The 22,572-nt window shown below is 38.4% G+C and overlaps 2 protein-coding genes across 5 annotated transcripts in view; one reads left to right on the top strand and one right to left on the bottom strand.

Annotated features, from left to right (window-relative positions):
• The window catches only part of ube3d (ubiquitin protein ligase E3D), a 64,971-nt gene extending 48,262 nt beyond the window's left edge, over positions 1-16,709 (top strand). For 2 of the 3 annotated variants that reach the window (XR_012391447.1, XR_012391448.1), the window contains exons 11-12: positions 12,730-12,876; positions 14,186-16,709. The gene's annotated coding sequence lies outside the window, so the exon portion shown is untranslated. Of the gene's footprint in view, positions 1-298; positions 476-12,729; positions 12,877-14,185 lie in introns of those variants that run through there. The other variant, XR_012391449.1, reaches the window with a different exon arrangement.
• A 917-nt stretch (positions 16,710-17,626) lies between these two features.
• On the bottom strand, positions 17,627-22,261 carry tpbg (trophoblast glycoprotein). 2 transcript variants are annotated; one of them, XM_073925344.1, is made up of 2 exons: positions 19,153-22,261; positions 17,627-19,094 (listed from the first exon to the last, which is right to left on the bottom strand). In XM_073925344.1, exon 1 carries the CDS (start codon positions 21,817-21,819, stop codon positions 20,674-20,676), a length of 1,146 nt encoding a protein of 381 aa, XP_073781445.1. In that variant the 5' UTR covers positions 21,820-22,261; the 3' UTR covers positions 17,627-19,094; positions 19,153-20,673.
• Positions 22,262-22,572: the final 311 nt, after the last annotated feature.

Below are 22,572 nucleotides of genomic sequence, written 5' to 3' on the forward strand. Positions count from 1 at the left end.
ATCTGCATTAATAAGTGTAGGTAATATAAGAGTGTGTGAGACAGCGTCTGTGATCATTACTCTCTCTCTCTCTCATGGACCACTGATGCACATCTCATTATCAGATGCCTAATAACGTGTGTCGGGACGCTCCACTGGCACTCTTTTCTTCTTGAGCCAAACTCATTTGTTCTTCAGGAAAACATTACGCTCGGTAGTTATTGATTATGAACAGGCACACAATTAACACTGTTTGCAGGTAATGTGCCCTGCAATGCAATCATAAGCAGTCAGATTTACACACTTTAAGATGATGCAGGGGTGGGACGGTCGCTCAGTGGTTAGTTGCCTCACAGCAAGAAGGTCACTGGTTCGAGTCTCTGCAGGGTCAGTTGGCATTTCTGTGTGGAGTTTGCATGTTCTCCCCATGTTGGCGTGGGTTTCCTCCGGATGCTCCGGTGTCCCCCACAGTCCAAAGACATGCGCTATAGGTGAACTAAACTAAATTGGCCGAGTGTGTGTGAATGTGAGAGTGTATCGGTGTTTAGGGTTGCAGCTGGAAAGGGCATCCACTTTTCAAATTATATGCTAGAATAGGTGGCAGTTCATTCCGCTGTGGTGACTAAAATAGAGACTAAGCTCAAGTCATTCATTTTAAAAGAGCCTTTATTGAAACATTGACATCAAACACCTGAAATATTACCCCATGGCCGGCCAAAATTACACCCAAGTTTGAGTGCGCATAAAGATCTGCTTGTCATCTCCGGTTGGTGCTCATACCCTACTAATAACAGACTAGATATATTTAATTATAGTCAATTATAACCATTCTTCTCCCCTGACTGATCCTGAACACATTCCCACACTAAAGAGCACTAATTGATGACAACATGACAACAGAGAACTTGAAAGAAAGCCTGGCTGCTGTTGTTGGTTTTTTATTTACACGGCACAGGAAATGTATGAAGAAGTAGATGTTTTCTGTGACAAGTGTGCACACTACACTATAAAAAATCCATAGATGATCAGTTTTCTATATGTTCTTATTAATGTTTTTCATCTTTATAAAAGGGTACTGTGTAGAATTGCACATTAATAATGAATGTTTGGAGTGTTTTCTTAGAAGTGTTTGTTTAATTCGACCAATGGCTTTAGTTTAATTTAACCAATGGCTTTTCATTGCTCTACTATAAAATATCTGGATGTCATATTAGACAGCAATTTAACTTTTGAAAATTATTTATCCCATGTCACAAAAACTGCAGTCTTTCATCTGAGAAATATTGCTAAGTTACGAAGTAAGCTGTCCATCTCAGATGCAGAAAAGATAGTGCATGCTTTTATGACTTCTAGGCTGGATTACCGCAATGCTCTGTTCGCTGGCTGCCCAGCATCCTCTATTAAGCTTCAGCTAGAACAAAATGCAACTGCCAGAGTTCTTACCAGGTCTTGATAATGTGATCATATCACTCCAATTGTATCTTCCTAAAGCCTCATACACACCAGGACGCTTTTCATTTGTGTTTATCCTCAACATTTTCAAGACTTTTTTCCGGGTTCAAACCCAATCGATTTTCACTGGCGTCGAGCAAAAGAGCACGCAAAATCACTCCTTGACTTTAGATGGCACTACACAACTTTAAGCTCCTGACACCCGCTTGTAACACAGAAGAAGACAGAAAGTTGTTATGCTTGTTGTTATGGATGGATCAAGCAGCAGCTCCAGCTCTAGCGATGAAGAAATTATTATTGTTCACCAGAGCAATAAGCAGCTCCACGTTCATATCATCTCTGGCATCTTCTTCAATGTGCGCTCACATTGACAGTTTTTCGCTTGAGCGCCTCCAAGTGCTGTTTACTGTAACGTCAGCAGCTCAGTGCACGTGAACAAAAGCGCCAACCTGATTGGTGGAGAAAAAATGAGCATGAGGCATTTTTTTTTTAAAAATGGCGCTTTTACGCCTGGCATTTTGTGTGTTGGTGTTGCACGATCACATTGACGCCCTTTATTTAGTCATGAGGCGTTAAACGTCGATGGAAAATGCGAGCAAAAAAACGTCTTGGTGTGCAAAGGCCTTTACACTGGCTGCCTGTTACGTTTCGTGTTGATTTTAAAATGTTGCTTCTTACCTATAAAGCTTTAAGTAATCTAGCTCCTGTTTATCTAACCAACCTTCTGTCTCTAACTAACCTTCTGTCTCGCTACAATCCAACTCGATCTTTAAGATCTCAAAACTCAGGGCTTCTGGTAGTACTTAGAACAGCAAAGTCGAGTAAAGGAGGTCGAGCCTTCTCATTTATGGCTCCTAAACTCTGGAGCAGCCTTCCTGATATTATAGTTTCCTGATAAAACTAGATTAACGATCTTTTTAGCAAAGCATACACAAATTGCATGACGGTATAATGCATGAATGTGCTCCACACAGGTTTTTGCATCTTTTTTATATATAAACTTAAACACTGAAAACTGTTTCAATCTACTATAGTCTTCTATGTGAAGCTGCTTTGACACAATCTACATTGTAAAAGCGCTATGCAAATAAACGTGAATTAAATTAGATTGAAGTCTTCTGTCTTTCTGTGACTTTCAGAACAAGCTCTGCTTTGACATTAAAAAAAAAATTGCAATGCGAACTTAATTATTTTAAGGAATTTTATATTAATTATAGCAATACCAGGAAAATCTGACCTTGTGGGGACATTTGTATGGTCCCGATAAGGAGACTAGCTCATAAATCACACAGAATGAAGTCATTTTGAAAATAAAAAATGTAGATTGTCTCCTGTGAGGGCGGCATGGTGGCTCAGTGTTTAGCACTGCCACCTCACAGCAAGGAAGTCTCTGATTCGAGTCCCGGCTGGGTCAGTTGGCGTTTCTCCCCATGTTCTTGTGGGTTTCATTCAGGTGCTCCAGTTTCCCACAGTCCAAACACATGCGCTATAGGTGAACTGAATAAACTAAATTGGCTGTAGTGTATGTGTATGGGTGTTTTCCAGTACTGGGCTGTGGCTGGAAGGGCATCCGCTGCATAAAACATATGCTGGAATAGTTGGTGATTCATTCTGCTGTGGCGATATCTGAAATAGAGACAAGCCGAAGGAAAATGTTTCCTGTGAGGGTTGGGTTTAGGGGTAGAGTTAGGCGAGGAGGACAGAATATATGGTAGATGTATATGGGAAGTTAAATAAAGATAGCTGTACAAGTGTGTGTGTGTGTGCTTCAGAGCTGAGACACAGAGCTCTTCCTCTCTATGATTATTTGCTGAGTTTTTCGCTTTTATGAAAAAGTAATGCTCAGTGTTTATCAGCCGCTTATGAATCCGCATAATGAGGCATGAAATAGACTTTCTTTTCCTGGACCTGCCCCCTGATAACATTTATAATGTCCAAAGAAAAGCAGATTAAAAAATGAAAAGATGAAAAAAGTATACGGTGTAAAATTCAGTCCTGCATAAAAACGCTGACACGTTTTTGACTTTGTTAAAACTCTAAGCTGCAGTAATTGTATTACATTAAATTATATGACTTAATTATAATTTACATACACTTTAAGGGCACCTATGATCAAGCCTAGATTGGCTAATTGGGAGGACCGGGAGAATTCCCTGTGGGCCGGTCCGTTTTTTGGCATGAGGATGGGTGTCCCTAGCCGCTTGCACTCTCAGCAGTCGCACTTTTTTTATTTGTTTATTTATTTGACCATAGCCTCACTCTTTTGATTCATTATTTTGCCGCAGCTCCGCTCTTCTTATTTATTTTCTCGCAGCCCCATGAGCAGAATGCAGCCTGCAGGTTAATGATGTAAATATCGTTTGACCCCAAACAATGGGAACTTAGTGAAAACAAGAATTTGAATAATTAATATTAATGAGTATTACACCTGCTCAATAAAAATCAGACGATTCACTACATTAATAAATCTAACATAACTTGATCAGAAATCTAAAAAGGGGAGAAAAAGATTAAACCATCAATAGAAAGTAGGGATGGGAAGATTAACCGATATGTATCGATACGCGGTCATGCGCGTGCACGATGCGAGTGCATCGGTTGAGCAGCAGAGGATGAATGAAATTTTGGAAGCAAATCGAGATGCATCGGTTTTTGCGAGATGCATCGATTTTTTCCGAGATACAGCTTATATTTTTAATATAGAATGTATTTTTTATTTATTAACAAGTGTTGTCAACCTGTTTTGGCGCATAATTTAATCGACCTACATAAAGTAAGCCTTAGCAACGGATTTGCGGATGTGCACACACTACAACTCAGTGTATCAGGTGTGCGGATGAAACTAGTGGTGCGCCCTCAGAAAGCGCGAGAAGCAAAACAAACATATTCCCCACTGAGTTTAAAATCTAAAGTATGGAAAGCAACATTATGGATTTAAGGATGGACGACATGACAGGACAGATGCAATTTGCAAAATGTGCCGCACATCTGTAAAACACGCGGGCAGTACGACTAATCTGATATCTCACTTGAAGCGGCGCCTCGGTGTTGTTGTGGAAGCATCTTCCAGTGTTTCTGCATCCCCGGCTTTCGCACTGCTTCAACCAGTTCCAAAAGTGGTGAGAAAAGCATTGCAAGTTTTTTTTTTCATGCGCAACAGTTCTGCTCGCTCTACGCCAATAACTAAATGCTATTGCATTGTTCATCTGCAAAGATATTCAGCCTAGTGTCACGGAGAACGAAGGTTTTAAAAACCTCCTCCTGTTAATTTTTATTTAATTATAATAATAATAATAATATTAATAATAATAATGATAAAAATAATTGGGTGTCACGGTGGCACAATGGGTAGTTTGACCACCTCACAGCAAGAAGATTGCTGGTTTGTTATATTTTTATTAGCCTGTTGTTTACAGTGACAGTGATGTTTGAAAGCAGCATAACACTGCTAGTTCACCACCTTAAGTTTTGAATAATCGGTGGCAAAATATATCTTTGTAAAACTTGTTTTCATAGTTGAAAAGTTAAATCACAATTCTTGTTGTGCAATGCTAATTTTATTTATGTTGAAAGAGTGCAAATATATATAATTTAATATATATTGCACTTATACATTCTGTTTATCTTGAAAATACTTAAATAATATGTGCTATATGTTCTAAAATGGCCCTCTACTGTAAACTGACACTCTGGCTCTGAGAGAAGAGCCAGTTTGTAAAAAAAAGTCTTGGTTTTGCTTGGTTTATAAATAATCAAACTCATTCAATGGCACAGCATCCTCTTTCACATCATCTCATAAACTTGATCTAATTAGTTAGTGCTGAAATATCGCATCGTATCGTGATATGGGTGTGAATCGTATCGTGTTGCATCGCAATATGTCACAAATGTATCGCTAATATATCGGATCGTATTCTTTGTATCGAGATGCGTATCGGATCGGCATTATAGCTTAGATGCCCAACCCTAATAGAAAGCAATGCTGTGGTTAAAGTGATACTGCCATTGTGGTCCTGTGGTCATCACGTTGCGTTTCGACACCGCCAACCCGTGTTCGTAAATGTATTTATTTTTTTCATTTTTATTGTTGACACATATAATACTATTTGGGTTGTTGAACATGTGAAGTTTTAAAGCAGCTGTTTCCTTGAAAAAGACGTGATATTTATTTCTAAGTGCAGTCGATCCCAGAATGCAACTAATTGCTAAATACGTTCCCAGTGCTGCGTGTTTATTACAGTGTTGCATCATTAGCTTAACAACAAACACTTGAAATCCATTGGACTGGAGTGCACTTCACATGAGGAGCGCTATTAGCATGAAAATCGTTCGCTTTAGGATGTTTTCTCAGAAGGTTACAGCCTATGAATGCAGTTGGAAGCTCGGCAGATTCTAAATCCGAGCCTTAGTATGGAAAGCCTTGCTCCAAATCTGCCAGCGAATCCATATCTCAGACACAACAACAGTAAGTGGACAGATTGATGGCGATGTTCTCTTTCCTCAAGCTCAAAGTCAGCATCAGTCTTCACTTCTTCACGAGCTGCCGCCGTCTGACTCGGCACCACTCAACATCTGAGACTCTACGTTTATTTCCTTTTGTTAACATTTGAAACTGCTGTATTTACTGGATTGATTTACAATCTGTGTGTGTTTTAATTAAATTAGTGGCTAATGATGCAAGGATTATGGGAAAAAAGATGCATTTATGCACCAGAGCACACAAAACGGACTGAAATATACCTTGTTGACAATCCTGGCGGGGATTGCTTTGCTACAATTGATATTGTAAACATAAATGCCATCCTAGTTTTATAGGTCCTCCAAAGATACACTCCATAAAGGAACGTCTCGACTCGCTTAACGGAAAGAAAGCGGCACAGATGATGTGTAACATTACTGCAGAGCTGTAGTAAGGCAAGCATTCGTGGTTCGTTACGATCTGTTTACGTAACTATAGCAACTGTGGTACCCGTCGCCGTATGTTGCCAGAAACCACAGTGAAACGCTTAGAAAAAATGGCACTTGATTAAGGCTGACAGATAAGAAGTTTGTTGCAACGATCTTAATGAAATATGTTACCTCAGAGATTTTTCCGCCTCAGGGACACCCTTAAGTTAAATTACCGAAGGACTTTCATACAAGTGGCCACAGGTTGCGATTGTAAATGACGTCACTTTCCGGGGAAGTGTGGCTGCCTGAGCGTGCAAGTCCGAGCGTGCAAGCCCTGAGGTGCACGTGCAAATCTGCAGCCTTTCTGAGGATGTTTCTTCTCTCCTGTGGATGCAAGAGCTGTGAATAAAGGAAGTGACTATTATACTCTGGTGGTTGATGAAAGATCCTTTGTTTACCTTATGAACTTATTAAAAGACCACTCACTCTCTCTACAATATCACTTACCTGTTTCTCCTTACCTGTTTTGAATGAACTGACTAAGGCCCCGTTTACACTAATGCGTTTCCGTTTTGAAACGCATAAGTTTTGCTACGATTACGCCATCCGTCCACACTACGCCGGAGTTCTTGAGGACCGGAAACGGAGCGTTTCGAAAACGCTGAAGAGGCCGTTTTCATTCTGAAACGCTGCTGCTCCATCTCAATGTGGATGAGGAAAAAACGGAGACATCTGAAAACAGAGGCGGGGAAATTCGCTACCTTATTGGGGCTTTTGTGTCATTGCGTATCCTTCCCTTATTCGTCAAGCCCCTATCACATGACTATAGCACATGGCTTTAACGCTACCGGAGGACAGTACTGTAAACAACAACATGGACACAGAAATTGGAGCGTTGTTTGCACTATTGTCTGTTTTTGGCGCCATTGTGCAGTTATTCATTTGTTACGTTTAGTAACAACTCGACCTCGTCGTCTGTCCACAAAAATACCTCTCTTGCTTTCTTTGCCATCGCATTCATTGTTCAACCGGCGTTTGTTGACTGACAATAACCAAATGCCGAGTGAGACACATGCTTCCTGTTTATACTAGAACGCACATGCCCAGAGTGCGCGAATGGTTACATGATAAACGTTTTTGGTGGCGTAGTGTGGACGGAGATAAGTTCTGAAACGCTAGTGTGGGCGCAGATCGTTTTTGAACTTTTTAAAACTAAAACGCACTAGTGTAAACGGGGCCTAAGAAATAACCATCCTTGTCTTCATTGCGTGACCGTGACAGTTTGCAGTGCACTTTTTAACTCATGCCGGATCTGAAAACACTATTGGTTGGGTGATCTGTATTACAAGCTCCACCTTCTCCTGGACATGTACAAGAAGGACGTATGTCTGAAATGTACAACAAAACATACCCCAAGTGACATATTTCAGATTCAGAAAATGTAGACAGCGCCCTCTAGGGTATTAGTCATCTGAAACATGCAAAAACACATACACTGAGTAATGTTTTTTACGTTTCATAAAAAAATTTAGGATGAAGTTATGTATCTCGAATGCACCTCGTATGTATCTGGAAATTTTCATTCATGGAAGAGAGGTAATCCTTTAAAAACATTGCAGGTTTTTTTTATTTAATTTTATTTTAAACGTATAACTTTGGTAAAAAGAGAACCAAGTGACAGAATGTGAAGACAACCTGTATTAAATAATTTAAAAATGTGTTTGCAATGATGTCTATTGCATACCGAGACAGATAAAGACTGCAGCTCGATCATAAGTGCTTCAGGCAGAGTTTGTGTATTAATGCACTTTCAGAGGAACCTGTGCCTTTCTCTCGCTCTCTCTGAAATATTATGCATTGTACGAACCCACTTTAAAGGTTAACGTGTAGGTATCTTGTGATAGAGTTCAATTAAAAATAGAAGTCTTAAATACCATGACATGACGCAGCATGTGGCTATCAGCAGTACTTCAGTGGGTCGAGGGCTCTTGTGATAGACTGGCTTTGTGCCAACTGTGCCACATGCTTCACGCTTAGTTTATTTGATGCCAGAAAATACAGAATATACACTCGAGTATTGATCTTATTCTACTGTGTGGAAGTGCCCTTGTTCTGGTTGCCTATGAGGTCTAGGTATAATAAACGTCAGAAAACAGTCAAACTAGTTGCTCTACAAACACGTGTGTTCATGACTACACATAAACAGCAGAATAATACAACAATAAAATAGTCAGTTTGCAACATCAAGCAACATAACGAGCTGAAAGTCAGAAACTAAATTCCTCTACAAAGAGTTCTAAATATTATAGTAGCATAAATTACCGAACACTAGTTTTCTACAACTTTAGGGTATATTATACTACAAAACACCAGTTTACTGTAGTAAAAACTAAAGTGTACTACAGTATTTATTAGTTTACTATAGTTAATACAGCATTCATTAACAGAGAGTTGTAAATATCTTACTATATGCAGCATAATGCATACTTTACTATAGTATTGTTCAAAAATACTCTACAGTACTATAGTATTTTTTTCGTGTGGATGATTGAATCGCCTCTTGTTGAACTTATTAAATAGTTTGAGGACAAACAGGAAATGTTCACAGGCCAATGACATCACCGCATTGAAATAGTCTATAGCAGTGGTTCTCAAACCGTGGTACGTGTACAACTAGTGGTACACAGGCTTCCTTCTAGTGGTACGTGGAGGAATGAAATATGTCATGTACATGCTACACATATTTCAAAATTTATTAAAAATGATGTATATATATGCCATATGGCATATAGCCTATATTTCTGAGGTAATCTGCCACGTTTTTTTAACTGTGCAGGGTTGTAGCTGCTTTACTGAGCCTACTACGCTACTGTATTTCAATATTGTTCATTTTGGTGGTACTTGGAGAGACTATTTTTTTCTGAGGTGGTACTTGATGAAAAAAGTTTGAGACCAACTGGTCTATAGAGTATATTCTTACCACAATACATTACACCAATTTACTGTAGTAAAACTAAAATTTAATACAGTGTTTATTACAGTTCATGAGATCAGTAGTTGTGTCTGCTGTAGCATTCGTCAACAAAGAGTTCTAAATATTATAGTAACAAACAAATTACCGATAACTGTAGTTTTCTACAACTTTAGGGTATATTATACTACAAAACACCAGTTTACTGTAGTAAAAACTAAAGTATACAACAGTATTTATTAGTTTACTATAGTTAATACAGCATTTATTAACAGAGAGTTGTAAATATCTTACTATATGCAGCATAATGCATACTTTACTATAGTATTGTTCAAAATACTCTATTGTACTATAGTATTTTTTTCATGTGGATGATTGAATCGCCTCTTATTGAACTTATAAAATAGTTTGACGACAAACAGGAAATCTTCACAGGCCAATGACATCACCGCATTGAAATGGTCTATAGAGTATATTCTTACCACAATACATTACACCAGTTTACTGTAGTAAAACCAAAGTTTACTACAGTGTTTATTACAGTTCATGAGTTCACTAGTTGTGTCTGCTGTAGCATTCATCAACAAAGAGTTCTAAATATTATAGTAGCATTAATTACCGAACACTGTAGATTTCTACAACTTTAGGGTATATTATACTACGAAACACCAGTTTACTGTAGTAAAACTAAAATTTACTACAGTGTTTATTACAGTTCATGAGATCAGTAGTTGTGTCTGCTGTAGCATTCATCAACAAAGAGTTCTAAATATTATAGTAACAAACAAATTACCGAACACTAGTTTTCTACAACTTTTGGGTATATTATGCAACAAAACACCAGTTTACTGTAGTAAAAACTAAAGTATACAACAGTATTTATTAGTTTACTATAGTTAATACAGCATTCATTAACAGAGAGTTGTAAATATCTTACTATATGCAGCATAATGCATACTTTACTATAGTATTGTTCAAAAATTCTCTATAGTACTATAGTATTTTTTCATGTGGATGATTGAATCGCCTTTTGTTGAACTTATAAAATAGTTTGACGACAAACAGGAAATGTTCACAGGCCAATGACATCACCGCATTGAAATGGTCTATAGAGTATATTCTTACCACAATACAATACATTACACCAGTTTACTGTAGTAAAACCAAAGTTTACTACAGTGTTTATTACAGTTTATGAGATCAGTAGTTGTGTCTGCTGTAGCATTCATCGACAAAGAGTTCTAAATATTATAGTAACAAACAAATTACCGAACACTGTAGTTTTCTACAACTTTAGGGTATATTATGCAACAAAACACCAGTTTACTGTAGTAAAAACTAAAGTATACAACAGTATTTATTAGTTTACTATAGTTAATACAGCATTCATTAACAGAGAGTTGTAAATATCTTACTATATGCAGCATAATGCATACTTTACTATAGTATTGTTCAAAAATACTCTACAGTACTATAGTATTTTTTCATGTGGATGATTGAATCCCCTCTTGTTGAACTTATTAAATAGTTTGACGACAAACAGGAAATGTTCACAGGCCAATGACATCACCGCATTGAAATGGTCTATAGAGTATATTCTTACCACAATACAATACACCAGTTTACTGTAGTAAAACCAAAGTTTACTACAGTGTTTATTACAGTTCATGAGATCAGTAGTTGTGTATGCTGTAGCATTCATCAACAAAGAGTTCTAAATATTATAGTAACAAACAAATTACCGAACACTGTAGTTTTCTACAACTTTAGGGTATATTATACTACGAAACACCAGTTTACTGTAGTAAAAACTAAAATTTACTACAGTGTTTATTACAGTTCATGAGATCGGTAGTTGTGTATGCTGTAGCATTCATCAACAAAGAGTTCTAAATATTATAGTAACAAACAAATTACAGAACACTGTAGTTTTCTACAACTTGATGACATCACCGCATTGAAATGGTCTATAGGGTATATTATTACCACAATACATTACACCAGTTTACTGTAGTAAAAACTAAAGTATACAACAGTATTTATTAGTTTACTATAGTTAATACAGCATTTATTAACAGAGAGTTATAAATATCTTACTATATGCAGCATAATGCATACTTTACTATAGTATTGTTCAAAAATACTCTATAGTACTGTAGTATTTTTTTCATGTGGATGATTGAATCCCCTCTTGTTGAACTTATAAAATAGTTTGACGACAAACAGGAAATGTTCACAGGCCAATGACATCACCGCATTGAAATGGTCTATAGAGTATATTCTTAACACAATACAATACACCATTTTACTGTAGTAAAACCAAAGTTTACTACAGTGTTTATTACAGTTCATGAGATCAGTAGTTGTGTATGCTGTAGCATTCATCAACAAAGAGTTCTAAATATTATAGTAACATAAATTACAGAACACTAGTTTTCTACAACTTTAGGGTATATTATACTACAAAACACCAGTTTACTGTAGTAAAAACTAAAATATACAACAGTATTTATTAGTTTACTATAGTTAATACAGCATTCATTAGCAGAGAGTTGTAAATATCTTACTATATGCAGCATAATGCATACTTTACTATAGTATTGTTCAAAAATACTCTATAGTATGGTAGTATTTTTTCATGTGGAAGGTTTAATACGCACTCTCGAAAGTCTCATCGCATCCTTGAATGTTCTTTCGTACACCAGCTATGATTATTTAAACCACATAACCTCTGCCCTGCCAAGCATGTCTGAACTACACAGCTCAAAGGCGTTAATAAAAGTCTGCCGAGAGTCACCCGCTGCAGAGCGAGCGCAGAAGGATCCAGATTGTCGCCCGGGAAACGTGAGATAGCATGCACCTGTACCTGCCCTGGAGACGGCTGACTGTACGCTCGCCTCCAGGGAACAAGTGGTGATCCCTTGGAGTGTCATTGGCTGCCAGATTAAACTCCACACACAGAGAGCCACTCTTAACACAGACGTCAAGCTCTCACTCAGCTCTGCAGGTGAACAGCGCTATTAAACAGAGTGTGCTGTGTTGTTAATAATGCTTATTATTACATGGCTCTCTGAATACTTGATTTGGATTGGTCAATCATGACATTCCAAGGTGTGTTATTCCCAAATGTCAACCGATTAAACTAATAACCTAGGTTCATCTGTGTGAATCGTTTCGCCCATTGGTGAATATATTCACATACATATTTGTGTGTCTTTTGATTTTGGCGCCATCTTGTGACTGTATAATGCACAGGTTAGTGTATGCTCCATTCAGCTGTTGATGTTTCTGTCCAACATGGGCTCATCCTGAAAATGTAGCCCTGTATACATTTCTGGAGATTGCAAATTATGTAGCCAGCGGTACGTATGGCTGCATTTTGTCTTTCAAACGAACACCCCAGGACGATTTGAAACCGTTGGTTTTTGTGCTACCAGCTGATCGCTTACCTCCGCATGGACAGCTTTCCTGCTGTTACCAGTTTGTCCAGTGGCTTGCTGTGTACGGCGGAGTACTTGAGACGAAGGGAGGAGTTGACAACAATGACAGGGATCAAGTCTGGCGAAGAATGTTTCCAAGAAGAGGTAAGACGAAAACAAAAGCCAAAAATAAACTAAACAAGTAAATAACAGGGTGAGAATGTGGTAAAATCTGAAAACGTGGTAAGAATCAGACTGCCACCAAGGTTTTGTCTTTTTCTGAATTGCTTTTAAAAACACTGTCGGTTGGGTTTTGAGAAGTGGGTGGGCGCTGGTCAATCGGTGCTTTTTAAAACAATACAGCTGCGTCCCAAATCGCATACTTATGCACTATTCTACGCCATTTTGTAGTATAAATAGTGTAAGTAGTGTGTTCACACTGAAAACTCTAAAAATAATAAGTGCACTTTAATTATCTGGATGATGCACTCATTCAGCCGCTAAAATAAAGTGAGGAATGTTGGACACTTCACGCACTCAACGACCGCAGGTTTGATCACGTACCGGAAAGTGCGGAGCTATCGGGCACACATGTTGCATAACTTTTTTTATTTTGGATGGTGAAAGCAAAATTCTCCTACCAGAGTGATAATAGCGCCACCCGATGGTGAATGCGGTTATACTCACGGCAGGTATTATTTGATAGTTTGGTCATTTATTTGACTGATTTGGCAACCGTCAAACGTCATCAGGGAAACGGTTTGAATTTCCGCTTAGTAAAAAAAACATTAGTGTGCCATTTGGGACGACACCACATACATGTACTATGCTGTTGAGTGTGTAAGTGAATAAGTACATAGTGCATGAGTGCATAGTGTGCCATTTGGGACGCAGCTATTCATTTAGGTTAAGGGAAGTGGGTGGGTGTATCGGTCGGTTGGTCAGTCAGTCAGTGAGTCAGTCGACAGCGGCCTCTGGTGGGTTCATGCAAGAAGAGCCAGTGTAAATAGCACTCGCGAGAGAAATTTGAGATCTCAGAATTCTACGGAGCAGCCTCTGGTGGATTCGCGAAAACAAAAACTGCACCCCTTCCCCACCCGGAACGTATTTGAGCCAGGGTTGTTTCTGCCTGATTTGTATTTGTTTAAAGAATTAATAAACTATTATGGGTCAGAACACTGTTTTATGTCTAATTTAAAATTTTGGGGCAAGTAGACATGTTATAAGTGGGATAATGTACATCCAGTTGGTTGGTTTTCCATAATAAAGCACTTCGGTTTTATATAACAATGCTCTGCTTCGCATCTTGCTGCCGATAAGTCTGTCGAGCTTTTTTCTGCAATAACAACAACCTGGATGTACTTTATCCTTTAACTGGACTTTGCCCCATTCCCTTTTATTTATACACAAGCGAATGCAGTTACTCGCTTCATCAACGTCTAATCATATTGTTTTTTCTTACCCCTTTTTGCAGTGGCATACGACAGAATTTCGCATACTCTAGTGTGACCATGGCTTTACATATTACACAACTGTCTTGAATACTTGATTCTGATTGGTCAGTTGCAACATTCCAAGGTATGTTATTATAAGATAACAACTGCTGAATTACAGGCTCATCTTGTAACTTCGAATCATCTTGACTGTTGGTGAATTCGTTCACATACAACCACATATCTATCTGTTTGCCATCATGACTCTGTTTTTGACTGTTTGGCGCCATCTTGTGAAGGAAGAATATGTAGGTTAGCATATGGTCAGTTATCTTAGCCATCTTGCAACTGAAAAAAATAAGTAGGATGTTGAAGGCTGCATCAATTCGTTTTTCTTTCTGCTATATTTATGTTTAATTAAAGAGTTATTAAATTAATACTGCTCAAATCAATGTCTAATTGTACTTTTGTGTCAGTTAGCCAAGTAATAACATTTTACACAGTCTACTACAGCAGCTAAATCAGTCTTTATTCTGCAAGATCGACCGGCTAGATGTGCATTATCCTTTACTTACTGTGCGAGACCTGAAAGAGAAAAGAAAAGAGTTGGTAAACAACTACAAAACCTCTGAAACTCATTCTGAACAAACAGTAGGCAAGAACATACTAGTGTGCATACAAATAAGGAGTTTCACCACCTACCTTTACACTGGAAGATATTTGCCTGCAGATTAGATGGCAAGGTCATGGACGCAATTTGCAGGTAAAACACATTCTGACACACAGCATTCCTTGAATGTTAACAGATGGTCAAATTTCCTCACATCCAAACCTGGAGTATGGTTCAAATGCTGCAAGACTTATTTAATTTTTTATACTGAACACAAAGTCATAGTTTTAGGTATGCTACATCACAAATATTTTACCTAGTATTCAAAGGTTAAAGAGAGCAGGGAGTTTTTTTGGGGGGAAAAATGTGAATATCCTGTTTTTTTTGGGAGAAAATGGTTCTGCTGTACAACATTAATTTGGTAAACAGTTCACCAAATCAACATGCAATGCTGTTTTACTCATGTAGTGCAACAAATTACCAAAATTCAGCATACATTTTCAGTGAGCCTTAAAAGGACAAATAAATTAGATTTCGATGCATTGGATTCCCGGAAAACTTTTGTATTAATTTGAAATAAGGGCCTACTCACACTTTGCCATTCGTACCGTGCCCAGGCCCGTTTCCCGGATCGTTTGAGAAGTGTGAGTGCGCTGAATCGGGCTAAGGCACGGTTCACTTGGGCTTCTGTGCAATACGCGCCAAAGCCCGACACTGAAAGCGAGACGTGACTTTTAAGGGGCTGTTTAATATGGATTTATTAATCATTCTTACTGTTCAGTGAACGCAAACTGCCGTAGTTTATTAAATACGCAAACCCCTTACTGCACGACAGCTGCACCTTCAGCAGACCTCCTCATTCCTGCAGCACGAGGGCTTTATGATTGTTTATGAGCGCCAAAAGTGGCGGATCTGTTCGGCGAAATATCTGACTGCGTGTCACCGCATCCCTAAGGACTGTTTGGTGAAATATTTGACTGAATGTCACTGCATAACAAACGACTGAAACGATATAACTAGAGAAATCTCCACTGTGCTGCTGAGTGAGAGAGCGCTTCTCACTGAATAGCACAGCAGCGATGACGTAAGCGTGCCGAAGCCCGTTTGTGGTGTGAGTGCGGGCCGTTGGGGGAGACGGGAGGGGGGACAAGCGTGCTTTGGCCCGGTTCGAGGCAACTGTACCTAGTGTGAGTACGGCCTAAGACTCATTCTTTTTGGAGAACTTTTGTAGGACCCAGCAGACACACGTCATGAGACGTTAATATTATTTTAGATTTAGGACTGTCTAAGGAAAACGTTATTTTGATGTCCAATAATGACATTTGGTTGATTTTAGGTTGTGTTGGAAAGTGACCAAAATCCGACGTAGAGCCAACATCTTAAACCAACATCATATTGACGTCAAATACTGACATTTATTCGTCAGGCATGGCAACCAAAATCCAACCGTCTGATATACAGTTGAAGTCAGAATTATTAGCCCCCCCCGTTTATTTATTTTTTTTCTCCCAATTTCTGTTTAACGGAGAGAAGATTTCTAAACACATTTCTAAACATAATCGTTTTGATAACTCATCTAGTTAATGTATAATGATGGTTTGTTCGGTAGACTATCGAAAACAAATTGAGCTTAAAGGGGCTAATAATTTTGTCCATAAAATGGTGTTTAATAAATTAATAACTGCTTACATTCTTGCTGAAATAAAACAAATAAGACTTTCTGCAGAAGAAAAAATATTATCAGACATACTGTGAAAATTTCCTTGCTCTGTTAAACATAATTTGGGAAATATTTAAAAAAAGAAAAAAAAAATCCAAAGGGGCGCTAATAATTCTGACTTTAACTATGCGTCATATTGGTAACGTCCACACAACGTCAATCGTTAAAGGTGTGCCATCATTTGGGGATTGAACAATTATTGAAACGTTACCACTTTTATTCAACATGACTGAAGGCATAGATTGTTTTATAGATGGCAAAATAATTACACTAAGCCAGAAGTGTAAAAAGGCTAAACAATCAACTTTAATGTCATGTTGACTTTACCCACAGACAGGTGCAGTGCTTCTCAAACTAAAAAACCCTAATATATCAATCGACTATTAGTTTAAATTATTAAATGATCAGACAGTGATCATACTGTTGCATTAACGCCTCCCATGTTAGTCATTTTAATATTATGCGAGGATCCGCGGGCCTATCACCAATAGATGTTTTTGAATGTTATGCAAATCTTTAAAGCTTCAGCTCCTTGAGTAGGTGTAAGGTCCTGTTTTAGTGATCTGCTCTCAAACACGGACTGAAGGATGAAAAATACATTCAGGTACATTCATTAACATATAACTATTCAAATATGTGTTGCTGAAGTAGTTGAATGATGGGCAGCACGGTGGCTCAGTGGTTAGCACTGTCGCCTCACAGTTTGCATGTTCTCCCAGTATTGGCATGGGTTTCCTCTGGGTGCTCCGGTTTCCCCCACAGTCCAAAGACATGCGCTATAGGTGAATTGGATTAACTAAATTGGCCGTAGTGCATGGATTTACCAAACTTGTTCCTTGAGGACCGGTGTTCTGCAGATTTTAGCTCCAACCCTAATCAAACACACCTGAACAAGCTAATCAAGCTCTTACTAGGTATACTTGAAACACCCAGGCGGGTGTGTTGAGGCAAGTTGGAGCTAAACCCTGCAGGGTACCGGACCTCCAGGAACGAGATTGGTGACCCCTGCCGCAGTGTATGAGTGTGTACGGGTGTTTCCCAGTCCTGGGGTGCAGCTGGAAGGGCATCTGCTGAGTAAAATGTAGTAAAAAAAAAGCATCAGCATCACATACACACCTCTGAACCTCAAATCACTGGACCAGAGAGAAAAGATCAGTGCAAGACCTTTAATTCAACAGGGCATCGCCAATAAAAGAGTTGATTTATGTCCAGCCAACAAATTTAAATCTATATATATATAAAAACATCAATGAAAAAAAATACATGCATGGCATTTCGAATCTTTTTTGTTTATTTTTTTGCAGAAGAAATAAACTAAGCTATAAAAATAACATTGCATGCATATTAAACATTTGTTCAGACATTAGGAGGATAGATTTATACTCTGTTAAAAAAGTAGAATTTCAGAAAAGAACATTTGCAGTATAAAAATTGGGAACAATGAATTCTAAACATACATACTTGATGTTTTGGATTCATGCATCACTGGACCACATAACAGCAACATACCAGCATATTTGAACGAGATGCAGCGAGCATAACAGCATCGACACCTTCAGAATAAAGTTAAATGGATATTTCACCACAAAAAAAAAAAAAAAGTGCTCATTTAGGATGCACTCACACTATGCCATCCGAACCGTGCCCAGGCCTGTTTCCTGGATCGTTTGAGTGCTCTGAATCGGGCTCAGACGCAGTTCACTTGGCGGGCCCTGGCCCGGTTGGAAGAGGTGTGGCAGAGCGTTTGCTGTGGATTTATTAATTATTTTTACTGTTCAATGAACACAACTGTCATAGACTATTAAAGACGCAAACCCCTCACTGCATGACAGCTGCACCTTCAGCAAACCTCCTAATTCCTGCAGCACGAGGACTTTATGATTGTTTATGAGCGTCAAAAGTGGCGGATCTGTTCTGCGAAATATTTGACTGCGTGTCACTGCATCTAAAACAATATAACTAAAGAAATCTCCACTGTGCTGAGCAAGAGCGTTTCTTACACTGAACAGCGAATCACCGATGAGTGTGCTCAGGCTTGAATGCGAGGGGAGACGAGAGGGGGAACAAGTGTGCTTTGGCCAAGTTCGAGACCATGTGTACATAGTGTGAGTACGTCCTTACTCAGACTCATGTTGAGAGTGAGTAGGAATGAAACGATGTATTTTGGATTACTTTAAAGCTATCGGTAAAAATGTGAAAAAGCAAATAACGTTATTAATAACATAAAGGCAGTAGCTGTTTCCACCCAAAAATAGGAATGAAAGGTATGCTAAAAACTAGAATATTGCATGAAACTAAGTAGCGTTTCCATTCAGTGAGTAAAAAAGAACAAGATTTTCATTTCCTGATAAACTGGAGGCAAATATCAAAAATAAAAATGCAGTTTTGTGCTGTAGGAGAAGCCACTGGGGGGCTTTTTTCTTCTATAATAGACTTGTGCTTCAGAAGACGAAACTAAATGAACAGAAGCCAGTTCTGGAGGTTATAATAAAAACAATACTGAACCACTGTGATGACAGACTTTGGCTGAGGGATTTTAGAATGAACAAAACAACATTTCTGGAAATGCTGGTTTGTCCATGAATGCGTCCCATCATGCACATTTTTATCATCACATGATCTGTTAAAACCAAAATCACATGATCTGTTAAAACCAAAATCACATGATCTGTTAAAACCAAAATCACATGAGTTTTTTGATGTGCATTCTGGAATTTATTTAGTAAAGGTGCTTTCATTTTAGTTTATGTGCATTTTTTCTGATCGGATGAAAAGTTTATCCTACACAGTTTTGCAGATGCATTTTCATGCGCATTTTCAAATTATGTGCACCATGCTCAGGCACCGCCCATTGGTTACTTTGGGCTAAAACGAACCTTTCAGCTACTAAAGTGGAAGCGGCTTCCAGAAATGGTCAGATGTCCTCCAACATTAGGCACACTCAAATCAAGACTTGTTTAGATCTGGTTAGCTGTCAATTTACTGAATAAAAACTTTGCTACATCCAACAGATCACACTATTTTTGTCTTTCTTATTCATTTAAAATCGTTTAACACATTTTTATCTCTTTTCAGTCATTTTGCTGCTTTGTTGTTTATATTTTTTTTTTTACTTATAGTGTGGTTATTTTGATTCTTTTAATCTTCTTGTTTACGTAAAGCACTTCGAATTAATATTGTGTATGAAATGTGCTAAATAAATAATTTTGCCTTAAAACGTCTTGGACGATAAAAGAAAACGACCGCACCAGGGAGTAGATGTAGAGAAATTTAGAGGTGTGTGTGATGCAATTTAACCGTTTTATCCCGATTATTGTTTGTCAGAATCGAAACAGAATTTTGATTCACTGAAAAAAAAAAAAAACACTGCCTTGGTTTATAGTATTACAGTGAACTCGTAGCAAACTGGATTTTGTACATGCGTCGGTTACTAAGTGTTGACAGAGCATTATTTTATATTGAAGTCAATTAAATTATTGGTAGGGACATTTCAGTAATTGGTAGATATTGGTGAGGACACGTTCCCTCCATCCATGCCAATTCTACGCCCTTGCGACAGCACTTTAGTTAGTCAATATTTTTTTGGAGAAGCTACATTTATATTGTACATATAGCAATAGTACTGGCTTAATTTGTTAAACGTATTAAATAAATTTGTTCTATTATACGTCAAATAAAAAGTAGTGTTTAAAAATCACCTTTGAAAATGTCATATATATATTTTTTTTATTTATTCTGTTTTATTATATTTAACTTATGCTTCTCTTAAAATGTTACACAGCTCAATTTTGAATGGATCTAATCCATGTTCAGTGAAATTAGTTCAAAGCAGAAAAAACAACAAGACAATACTGCTCAGTACTCTATGCAATCGACCAGTTATCGAAGTTTTCATATATATATATATATATATATATATATATATATATATCAGTATTTGGTAAATCCTATCAGTCCATCCTTATGAGTTTCTCTGTTCTGTTGAACACAAAATATTTAGAAAAATTTGGAAACTTGAAGCCACTGACATCCATATTTTGTGTTCAACAGAAGAAAGAAGCTCAAATAGGTTTAAAACAAATAGCAGAATTGTGGGTGAACTATCCTTTTAACATAGTCTGATCGAAAAAGACTGCATGTCACAGCAAACCCCTAATTATACAAGTACTCATGCAAAGCTTCGTCGAGGATGGTCTTGGTCACACATCGGAGTTGGGACTGAGGTTGGCCAGCCCCGGGTCTGAGTTGATCTCGTATCTGTAATGGTATCCCTCCATATGATCTCTGCATGCGTCACGGATATTGTACATCCATCTCTTGATCCCTTTCCTGTTAAGGTAAAGGACCAGAAGGAAGATGACCCCAATGAGGGCAAGAACGAGCCCCAAAAACACATACGAGGGCTCCAGAACACGATTCAGCTCATCCACATTGTCGCTCCAGCATGGGAGCTGTGAGTGCTCCAGGTGTACGAGTTGGACATGTTTGAGTTCTCTGGGACTAGCACAGGTCAGATTCAATCTGTCCGTCACAAAGTCTTGTTTCTCCAACCAAAACAGCAAGTACTCAATGTCACAATCACAGCGCCAAGGGTTTCCTGCAAGTCTGACTCGCAAATTAGGGATTGAATAGAGCTCTGATAGAGTTTCATTGGACAGAGCTTTAAATGCATTGTCTCGTAAGTCCAACTCTTTCAGAGCTTTATTCTGAGATGTAACATTCCTGAAGGAAACAAGGGAGTTGTTCCTCAAATCCAAAAGAGACAGCTCGGATAAACCTGTGAAAATGTCCTCAGGTAGAAACACCAAGTCATTGTTGGACAAATCAAGGCGTGAAACCTTCGGAAGGCTGTGTCTGAAGAGATCAGCCAACACACCAATGTAGGAGTGATTGCATAAGGATTTGCTGAAGTTCAGAACTTCAATCTTGTTGTCTTGATGTAAAGCCTCAATGCTGAACTGTAAAATCCTGTTGTCGCTCAGGTCAAGCAAGCGCAGGCTTGACAATTTTTTAAATGCCATGTCCAACTCCTGCAGCTGGTTTCCCGACACATAAAGGTGCGTTAAATGCACCAGAGGTCTGGGGAACGATGCATTGCTCAGATTCAATATGCGGTTTCCATTGAGATTGAGTGTGGTGATGTTTTCTGGAAGTGGCTGTGGGACTGATGTCAAGTTTTGGCTCTCGCAGTTCACTACAGTGGATTCGCACAAACACTGGGCAGGACATGTAGATAAAGATGAGCAGGAAGACGTCAGGAAGAGTAAAAGGCAGAGAGTCAGGTTACACATGCTCCTTTGTTTTGTCTGAAGTTGAAGCAAACGCAATAATCCAACATTCGACATTTTGACTCGATAGAAATCAAACGGCGGGGAAAAAAGTTCTCTTCAGAGATGAAAGGAACGAGCTCACGAGACAGTAAAATCACACATATTTCTTAGTTTCTTCCTTCGAGGTGTATTATAACTCCTTAGATGCCTTGCAACTTAGTAGAAAGGCGAAAAAATGTAACGAGCTTTTATAATATGCTCGTCAAAATCGCAAGTTGTAACTTCTTAATGGAGTCCTTCTGAAAACAAATATCTCTCTCCACGAGTTTCTTCAGAAGTAGTGCACAGTGTTCCTATACAAAAACACCAGCTTGTTATTAAAGTTGCTGGTGGGTTAAAGAGAAACGGCGGATCCGCGAAGCTATAAAGGTGTTTTTCTCCGTGTTTTTGTGTTGTAATATTGGCGGCTCTTCATCTCCGTGTCCCGCTGCGTCTGCTTGCGCCGCTCGCCGTGAATGATTCTCCCCCGCCGCTCCCTGAATCCAAGTTGAGCACAGCTCACTGGACTGTGCCATTACAGGCGCACGGGGGGAGTCCAGGACCACACACACACTTCATTTTTTTTAGATGAATGCACATATAAATAATAATAATTAAAAAAAATCCAGCGTTTTTGTTTAAATATATTTTAAATTTGGCTATGAAACATATTTGTCTGGTAGTGATCATGCTCTCGATCTTTTTGTTATAACTTTTGGTGTTACATTTTAAGTTTTTACAACTTTCCTAAAAATAAGTCCCTAAAGACAATACCTAGACCTTTTCTTG

The sequence above is a fragment of the Danio rerio genome, chromosome 16, assembly GCF_049306965.1.
Source record: "Danio rerio strain Tuebingen ecotype United States chromosome 16, GRCz12tu, whole genome shotgun sequence".
Classification (NCBI taxonomy): Eukaryota; Metazoa; Chordata; class Actinopteri; order Cypriniformes; family Danionidae; genus Danio; species Danio rerio.